The 10,222-nt window shown below is 35.7% G+C and overlaps 1 protein-coding gene across 1 annotated transcript; it reads left to right on the top strand.

Moving 5' to 3' along the window:
- Positions 1 to 8,803: 8,803 nt before the first annotated feature.
- LOC131070441 (small ribosomal subunit protein eS21y) lies at positions 8,804 to 9,871 on the top strand. The gene is made up of 3 exons (XM_058005982.2): positions 8,804 to 8,923; positions 9,033 to 9,165; positions 9,528 to 9,871. Exons 1-3 carry the CDS (start codon positions 8,874 to 8,876, stop codon positions 9,588 to 9,590), a joined length of 246 nt encoding a protein of 81 aa, XP_057861965.1. The 5' UTR covers positions 8,804 to 8,873; the 3' UTR covers positions 9,591 to 9,871.
- Positions 9,872 to 10,222: the final 351 nt, after the last annotated feature.

The raw sequence follows: 10,222 nt of genomic DNA on the forward strand, positions 1-10,222 counted from the left end.
AGGACTTCTCTTTATTTTTTACTTCTAGATTTTTCTGTTCATAGCTTGATTTTTTATCCCCAATTAGTAAGGGATTTTCTGATTCTTGTTGATCCAAGTCTAGGAGTGAAGTGGAAATGGAACGAGTGGATGAAATGGTAAGGCTATATGAGTTCTCAAGAGAGATGGCGATACGCTCAATAGATTCTTTGTTGGAACCACTCTTAGGACTATTGATATCAAGAATTGCTGCACCACTAGAGGATATTTGCATTCAGACTTAGTAGCCACAACACTAGGTGGTTCACACCCAATTCCTTGCAAATTGTTTATAGATTGTTCCTATCGACTGAATACCTTAGGAGATAGTGGGAGTTGATCAACATGAAAGATATACTCACCACATCCTAGGGCTTTAATCTTGAACTTTTCTTTGAGCTCTATTTGTTTTGATGTAGAAGGTTTCAATGATTCTAGATCCACATATGTTGATGAAGGAATAGCTTATCGATTGACTGGTATTATGATCTAGGTCGCAAGTTGTTGCAATAAATGAATGGGTTTGCATCATCTTTGACAGTCACTTTGACTCCATTATGTGGGAACTTGATACATCGATGATATGTAGATGGTACTACGCTCATCTCATGAATCCATGGACGTCCTAGCAATATGTTGTATGTGAGATCCAGGTCTAGGACTCGACAAACCACATCCTTCATAACTAGCCCAACTCTGAGAGGTAAGGTGACTGTGCCTTTGGATGAATGCTCTTCATCATCATATGCCTTGATGGTAATTTTGTTTGTAGCATTCACAACTCTGTCTGAATATCCCAATTGTTTTATTGTGTTCAAAGTACATATATTGAGACCAACTCCTCCATCTATCAAGACTCATTTTATTCGATGTTTGTGTAGGAAGGCCTCAATGTGTAAGGGTGCATTATGTGGTTGGCTCACGGAGGCGTCGTCAGCTTTTGTGAATGTAAGGGAGAGTGGAACGGAAAGGTATCCCACCATGGCTTGAAACTAGTCCACATTCATATCAGTAGGGACGAAAGTGTCTCTCAAAGTTTTGTCAAGAATGGCTTTATGTGCAGGGGGTATGCATAAGAGCTCGAGGATGGAGATAAGCGCGGGTGTCTTCCCTAACTGATCTAAAAGGTCATACTCAGGTTTGGTTGATGAGGAAGCAGTGTTTTTAGATGGAGCACCTTGCAAGGTGAATTTACCTCGACGAGTTGTGACATTACATTTAGAGGTATGTTTGGAAGAAGATCCAATGCCTTTTAGGACAGTCTTGGGTCTTTGGATAGAATTCTCAGGCGTTTTGTCCTTGATGATAATGGTAGAGACATAATTATCCATTTAAATGTGATTGACAGTTGAATCATAGTTATAGGATGCTCTTGTATAGTTGGTTTGCTCATATGTGGCTTTATCTTTTCCCTTGTCATGTTTTGGGAATGGTTCTTTAAACATTTCATGTTCTTGATTGGATGAGTGTCCTTCAATCTCAATGTCACCTCTATCAATGAGATCTTGTATGATGTTCTTCAGTCAATGATAGTTTCTTGTTTTATGTCCCTTGCTTTTATGAAATTCACAATATTCATCATCATTCCACCAATTTGGTTTGACCTTTGGCTCATATGGAGGAAAATCTGGAATTGTTATTATTTTGTTTGCCACTAGCTTCTTGAAAGTTGTCTCAAGTGGTTCTCCCAATGGGGTGTACTTCCTTTGTGATTTTGAAGTTGTTTGAGTATTCACTTGATTGTTTGTAGAGCTTGATCAGGAAAAAATGATTTTGGGTCACACTGTATTGGCATCAACAACACCATCATTGACTGTGTTCTTGTTTTTATTCCAAAATCTTGGCTTATCTTTTCCTTTAAAGTCATCTTTGTTTTCTTTGAATATTTTGACGATGCCTTGCTCAATTAGGACCTTTTTTGTCACTAAGCCTTTCTCAATGACGTCCTTGAAGGTGGACAAACAAGCTTTTCTCAATTCATAACCAATGTCTTTGTTTACATTCTGGGTGAACATCTCTACCATTTATTTTTGTGGAATTTCACAAGAGCATCTGTTGGCTAGATTTCTCCATCTTTGTAAAAATGATGAAAAAGACTCTCCATCCTTTTGCTTGGTGTTGCACAAAGTAGTGACTGATATGTCTGTCTCTATGTTGTATAAGAAATGTTGGATAAATGCCTCTGCTAAGTCACCCCATGACTTAATTCCAAGTGGGAGTTGGGAGAACTATTCCATAGCTTGATCACCTAAGCTTTGTGGGAATAATCTCATCAAATATGTCTCTTCCGATGCTACCTCAATGCAAGCTGTAAAAAATTGTCTTATATGTGCCTTAGGATCTCCTTTTCCTCTGTACTTATCAAACTTAGGTGTCACAAAGTGTGTAGGAAATGGAGGCATTGGAATGTTTTTTGTCAAATGGATAGGGACATATGTCTCTCATTGTGTAAGTTGGCTTCGGTGTATTTATATCCTCCATTTTCTTTTGTAAGTCCTTAATTTGTTGTTCCAAATTGTTCTTATGTGGAGATCGACTTCTTAGACCATATCCCATGCCCGAGGCACCAGGTGGAGGAGGAGCATACTGCATATATGGAAGATATTGATCATACACATGTTCATATGGAGGAGGTCTATAGTGATGCTGCGTATATGGACCACTTGGTATAGAGTCATGATGAGAAACAAAATATCTGCTTTGTCCATGTATACCATACTCTACAGGCATGTCATGAGTTTGTTCTAATGTGTTGCCCCTAAATTTGACACAAGGTTTTCTTGTGTCGAAATTTTGATCATGCCTTTGGATATCCAATTTCTTTGGTGGTTGATCCTTAGCATTGGTATGTGATTTAGTATATTTTTCTGCATAAGACTTCCATAATGGTCTGCGAAGGTGAGCATCATATGCTTGACCATGTGTGGATGGGGCCTTAGGGTTTTGAAACAAAGATGATGGTGATTCAAGCGCATGATGTGGTCCTCTATTGCCTCCACTATTAGGTCTCCTTTGATCCATGTTGAGGTGAGGTTGTTGCAAAGGTCGATGTTCCATTATTTGAGACATGTCAAAATCATGAGGGATCTTGGCTCCACTTTGTGTCATCACTTGTAAGAAATATTGTCTGTCTCTCCTCATTATTTCCTCAACCAATCGATTGGAACGGGGATCCATAATGGAGTCTTCCACTTTTGCTGAATGTATGGAAAAGTTGTCCATACTGTCATTGTGTGTATCATTGTTGTTTATAGTGTCCATGTTCTCAACATTTTTAGTGTTTCTATAGATGTCCATGTCAGATAATATGGTATGATTAGAATTGAAAAAGACATCATTGTCATACTCATAGGAACTCATGTTTGCGGACTCTTGAGCCTCCTTAGCTTCTCTCCTAGATTTTTGGGCACGGGTTTCAACCATGAACTAGGTATTGACCAAGATGTGTGAGACTAGATGAAAATGGAAAGAGTATGGAAGACCAAGAGTTGGATGGAATGTAAATGAATATGAGGTTTACTTGCAATGTCCAAAGTGTAAGACCAAGTATGCATGTAGTAGAGAAGGTGTGACTTCCAAAGAGATGATAGTTTCTCTTGATGAGGTAAGTTGACATTGACTCTAAGTAAGACCAAATAAGACCCAAAGGTGATAGACCTTGACGAGGGACAACTTAGCAAAATGTTGTTATATGTATTATGTTGACAAAGTAAGACGAGGACAAGCAAGTGACCTTTTGACTCAAGTTTAGACAAATGTGAATGTAATGCAAGATGTAAAGCAATGATAGACTTTGTGAGACCCAAAGATAGGTTGAATGCTAGATGAAAACCCAGAGAGATAACCTAGGAAGCTCAACAAGTCTGGAACTGATTGGTCTTGTTTGTTGGACTGTAAATTTTTCCAATTTGTGAAGTTGTTTGTTGTAACCAAATCTGATTTTTTTGACTGTTTTTCGTGACAAGATGACACAGTGTTGATGAGGACTCAATGTTTGCAAGTGTTTAGACTCAAAATGACTCAAAGAAAGTGTGTTGTTTGATGTAAAAAATGTTTTGTATACACTTGAAGACACAAAAGACACAATGTTTTGATGTTTGGTCTTGAATGTTTGATTGTTCAAAATAAGACAAGCACAATTCTTATGGCTGGCCAGGACAATAGTTGTTGATCCCACATGGGGTTTCCCACGAGGCTACGCTATTCAGAGCGGATACTTAGATGCTTGACCCCACTGGCTCCACCCTCGACACTCACTTCTTCGGGGCAACCAAGCATCGGTCCCCACGAAAACTCCCCGTGGCAAACTTTGTATCTCTACTAAGAACCGTATGTGTGTGGGTCGCTCCAGAGGTCCGACCTCCTGACCCAACAACTAGAAGGATTTTGACTTTCTAAAATAAAAAAGTGCTAGTAAGGGCATCCGCTTGTGTGGCCATACATGCGACACTTTCAACTCAATAAATACAGAAGGCTCCCAACCGGTAGGGGTTGCGCCCTACAAATGATCAAATAAGTTTGATTAAACGGGTTTATGGGGAGACATAGTGTCGGTATGAACTAATCAACACACGTTACCCATGGCTTTCACCATGGATACAATTATTTATAGTGGTTCAGAAGAGGATGGATTTTCCTCGCTACCACTTGGGTCGTTCTCTCCTCACTAGTAGTCCAAATGACCACACGGGGAGACAAGCCCTCTAGAGATTAAACAAAAAGAGCTTATTGCCCAAGACACAAAAGACATTGGTTCCGTTTTAGTGCACCAATTGAAGTGTTTGATAATATATGAAAACAAGGCGCACAATGAAGATAAAAAACCCTTACCAAAATTCTGCAACAAAGATTTGTTAGTAGTTTTGCAATAATACCCTTCCTGTAAGCACACAAGTTAGGTAAATTTTAGATCCAAAAGACTTTGTGAAATAGGGGCCTTCAATAATGCGTTTTTTTGACCAATTCAAAGATCTGATTCATCATTAAAAAAATACCACCTGTAAAATTTCAAGAAATTTCCAGAAATGTAGGAAAATCCAAAAAAATTGCTAATTTGCTTCAAAAATTAATTTTTTATGAAAAATCATAAAAAATTCATATAAAATGCAAAATTGAATCGAAAAATCTGAAATTTTTACTAGACACTTCTGATGGTCTTCCAAACTTGCATAAAACAATTCCTGCAAAATGTCCAAGCAGTTTGTGAGATATGAGCAAAATAATGCGAAACCCTAATTTTCAAAGATCTGATTTTTTAGGAATGATTTTGCATAAAATTTAAAATCACAAAGAACATACCCTATGTATAATTTTGAGAGATTTCCAAAAATGTAAGAAAATCCGAAAAATTCGCTAATTTGCTCTCAAATTTAATTTTTTATGAGAAATCATAAAAAATTCATATAAAATGCAAAATTGATCCAAAAAATCTGAAATTTTTACTGGACACTCCTGATGGTCTTCCAAACCTGCATACATTTTTTTTTGTACCAAATATAAGTAGTTTGTGAGATATGAGCAAACTAATGCAAAACCCTAATTTTCAAAGATCTGATTTTTTAGGTATGATTTTGCATCAAATTTAAAATCACAAAGAACATATACTGTGTATACATCAGAGAGATTTCCAAAAAAAAAGAAAATCCAAACAATTCGCTCATTTGCTCTCAAAATTATTTTTTTATGAAAATTCATAGAAAATTCAAATATGCTCCAAAAAATCTGAATTTGGATTGTGAGCTCTTGATACTGTCCCAAACCTGCAAAACAAATTTGATGCAAAAATTCCAAGTTGTTTGTGAGATTGGATCAAATCTCTCCAAGATCTTGATTTTGTGTCCAAAACCCTAGCTGCACAAGGTTATTCTCCAAATTGTTTTACAAAACAACAATATAGGGTTAGAAAAACCTGCAAAAAATACAGATCTAACAAAAATCCATGTCCCACTAGGCGTGCCAAAATATTTATGGTGAAAAGTGAAAACAACAATATTGAAAGACTAAATGAATTCAACCACAAAACCCTAGTCTAACAATCAACAGAGATCCACCATAACATATGAAGATTACCTAAGACAATGCAAATAAATTAAAATCACAAAGATTATACCATCACATGTCCAATAGGGTTTGGATCTCCATTCTTCCTATCTCCATTGATCTTCCTTGATATATTTGCTCTCAGATTTTATGTGTACACAAAAGCTTAATAAAGAACGGAAATGTGGTTGCAAGTAGGCTTGATCGCATATGAAAGTTCAAAAGCGTAGTTGGGGGTTGATAATGAAGGAAGTATCTCCTTATATAGAAGACACTATAAGAAATGGAGGGATAAGATTGAGAGGTGTAAAAGATAAATGGTCAGCTAGGATTAGAAGGTAGGTAGAGGAAATAAGAAAATAATGAGAGGGTAGGTAGTGTAGGAATCAAGAGATGAATGACATGTGTCATGGGTAGAAAAGGTTAATGAATAAATTAAATAAATAAAGATTTATTTAATTAGTAAAGGAAGCGAGATCAATTAAATAAATAAAAGTATTTATTTAATTTAGGAAAAGGATAATTTAAATAAATCAATGTATTTATTTAAATGAGAAATAAGGCTAGAAGAGGATAAATGAATTAATTAAATAAATAAAGATTTATTTAATTAATAAAAGAATTAGGATAAAATAATTAAATAAATAAAAAATATTTATTTAATTAGATAAAACAATTTTAGGTGTCTACAGTCATAAATTCAATATTTTGATTTTTTCCTCTCATTTTTAGTGCCACTGTGCAGTGTGCTATGGTGTGATCCTTCAGTGTGTAGTGTATCATGCCAAGATTAAACTGTGCATGGTGAGAAAAAAAATTAGGGTTAGTATGTACCCTAATCCGGAGACCATACCGTCACCTAAATTATTTTAAATCCAAAGCTTGACGTTTCCTGACCGTTGAAGACGTCAAATTTGCTTACTTCTCCCATAGTGATTTTGCTACTAATTCAAGCCGCCCAAGAATTACTTCCCATAGAGGCACATTCCATCTTTCATCGGTTTTAATTTAGCAGGATATGGTCAGAAACTATATTTGTTAAATGAAAAAATCTATAATATGAAAAACAAAACTTCTAACCTCACTTTTAGGTTATACTCAATAATAGGCAACTGGAGACTACATTCAGATCGTCGTAGTATGTTGAATACAAAATATCAGACATTAATTTTTACACATAATAATGGTTTTTGAAAATTGAAAAACTAAAACATTTTGGCTGCTCTAATTCAACAATTCCAATTTTACACCCACTCTAATAATCCAATATAAAAATATTATCTTAAGATCTGTATAACTCTTTTGGATAGAAAAACGAGTACCCAATTGATATAAGACCTTTGATGACATATTTGTTAGAACAACAACTTAACAATCTATACCAAACCATTATCGTGGGGCCTTTTTAGCTGGTATAAACCAAAAAGAAAGTACTCACAAGATCCAACAACTTGAATCAAAACTTTGTTTCAAACCCACCTCAATGTGGGGTTTTGGCGCAATGCTTTTGCTTTTTTTTTTTTTAAACATCATAGTTATATTTGTTGAAGTTTTAACCCATCGAAATTAAATGTAAGGGAAAATTCAACTGTAGATTTTGATCATGTGGAATAAAAAGAAAATGGAAAAATAAAGAAAAACTTACAGTGCCAGATATGGCAGAGCACAATGAGTTGAATTTGCAACCCCAGTTTCAGATATGAGTGAGTTACGACTTCAAGAATTGATTAAATAAAATACTTTGAGAAATAAAATTAAACATTAACATAATCTGTCAGTGGCCAAAATATTATATATGATTTATTTCAAATTTGATTTTGTATATGAAAAAAAATTGCGGGTTTTTGACTGATGGTCCATGTGCCTATTATTTGATATGTAAAATATAATCATTAAACTCAAAATGCTAAAATTTTTGTTTGCTTAGAATTTCATTTAGAATAGTCTATAGAGTATTTTAAGTAAGTTCGTTGCCTTCATATCTCACAGGGGCTTCACTTAGTGAACCTGGGTTATATCACATGTGTTCATGGCATACGAAAGAATCCCCCTATTTCAAAAAAACATTGCCATAGAATGTTTTTTCCCACCCCCTCCCAATACACAACCTAAATTAAAAACCCGAATTAAAAACCTCCCTATTTTCACCGATAGGCAATATATTGTACCCCCCATATGAACACACGTGATATGATATTGCCTTGCCAGTGATGCCCCTATGTCATATCCATTAAAAACATTAAATGTTTAACTACACCCAACCCAAAAACTACAAACTAGTAACCCCACGGTATTGTTTTCTCTTCCAAATCAAAATATGCCCAATCTCATTATTATTACCGTGCATACCTCTTGATTTTCCACTACCCTTCTATATAATGGAGATTTCCTTCACAAATATTCACTCCATACATACTTTGATTCTTCTTCATTTTGAGCAAAGTAAAAACAATAGATACTCAAGCTAATTTATTCACATTTATAACTACATAAATTACTATCAGCATTATCCATTGCACCTCATCTAAATACAAGCGCTAGTATAAATATAAATTTAAGACCCATAAAACTTGAGCACACTAAGGATTGAACATTTCAAACCGAAGAGAACAGTAACATATAAGCAAACCCGGATTCTACCTTAGTTTGAGAGAGAGGGTTCGAACTTCCCACCTTTGAAACCCTAAATCTCCGAGCTCTTTTATATTTGAACCCTAAAGTTTCCAAGCTCTCTTATATTTGAAACCCTAAAAGTTTATCGCAACCCTTGAAGCTTTTTTGTGGAGGCTTGGATAATCTGTGCGAGTGGAGGCATCATGCAGAACGAAGAAGGACAGAACGTCGATCTTTACATCCCCAGAAAATGGTAAGTTTTGCCTCCTTTAATTGTAAGACCAGCCCTTGTCTGATGACAGCCATTAAAATATGTGAGGGGGGAGCTGAATCGGTGAACATGTTTGTTTGGTATGTTACAGCTCTGCAACAAATCGATTAATCACATCGAAGGACCATGCTTCCGTTCAAATTAATGTTGGACATCTGGACGAAAACGGCATATACACAGGCCAGTTCACAACATTTGCTCTCTGCGGATTTGTCCGTCAACAGGTTTGTACCGTTCTCATTCTAATAGAAGCGATGTTTCTCTGTGGGCTGTTGCGTCTGTTAATGAATTTCATTGGGTGGGTTTTTTAAAAGGTTTATATGATCTTGTTCACTTTACGGCAGTTCAAATTCTCAGCCCCACGCCGATTATAGTTTGGATGAAATTCAACGTTTTAGGGTTACATTGTATTGGAGTCATGTTTTCCGCTGGAAAAATTGTGTCTTTTTTGGTTCACCTTCTGACAATTAAATGATGCATACTCGTGAAGACCTGAGAATTTAGTTCGCTTGTTCTCTGTGATGCTTGGGCGATTAGTGTGTTAACATCTTGTCTTTTGCGACTGTGCTTTTTTGTGTGTTCCCAGGGAGAGGCTGACAGCGCCTTGGATAGGCTGTGGCATAAGAAGAAATCAGAACTTGGACAGTAACTTCCTACAATGAATGCGAATATTTTAGTATTGTATTTTTATTGTTCTGGATACAGAATGCAATTTTAATTGGAATATGGTGACTTTTGTGTCATGGAAACAATTGGTATTTTTAGTGATTTTAGATTTCCATAGCTAAATAATTTCTGATTCCCTGGATACATCCTACGTGGAGTTTCTCATTGCCAATGTTTTTGAGACTTCTTTAAGATCTCCTCTTTGGAAACTTAAGAGGAGAGTTTTTGGTTACTAGGAATGGATGCTCATTTATATTGCTATTAGTTCGATCCAGTTTCTCGTAAAATTTATTTTTGTTAAATATTGGTTATGATTGAGCATTTTATGTTACTATGTGTTTTCGTAATAAGAATGCATATTATTGGTTTCGGCTTTAGTGGCAACTGTATGTGATGTGTAGGACGCAATATTTTTTGGTTTCTGGTGGAGCGCATTTATCAGCTCTTGGGATTTGGTTGTTCTAGTGCCTTTGTATTTGTTTGATGTTTATATCAAAGGAAAGTAAATGTACGAATATGATGACTTAGTTCTTGTAGTGCAATTAATATGCAATGGAAGTTTAGAAAGGATGCAATTGCAGCAGTGTTAATAACAAGTTCAGTGGGACACAGATA

Source organism: Cryptomeria japonica, chromosome 3 (genome assembly GCF_030272615.1).
Source record: "Cryptomeria japonica chromosome 3, Sugi_1.0, whole genome shotgun sequence".
Taxonomy (NCBI): domain Eukaryota; kingdom Viridiplantae; phylum Streptophyta; class Pinopsida; order Cupressales; family Cupressaceae; genus Cryptomeria; species Cryptomeria japonica.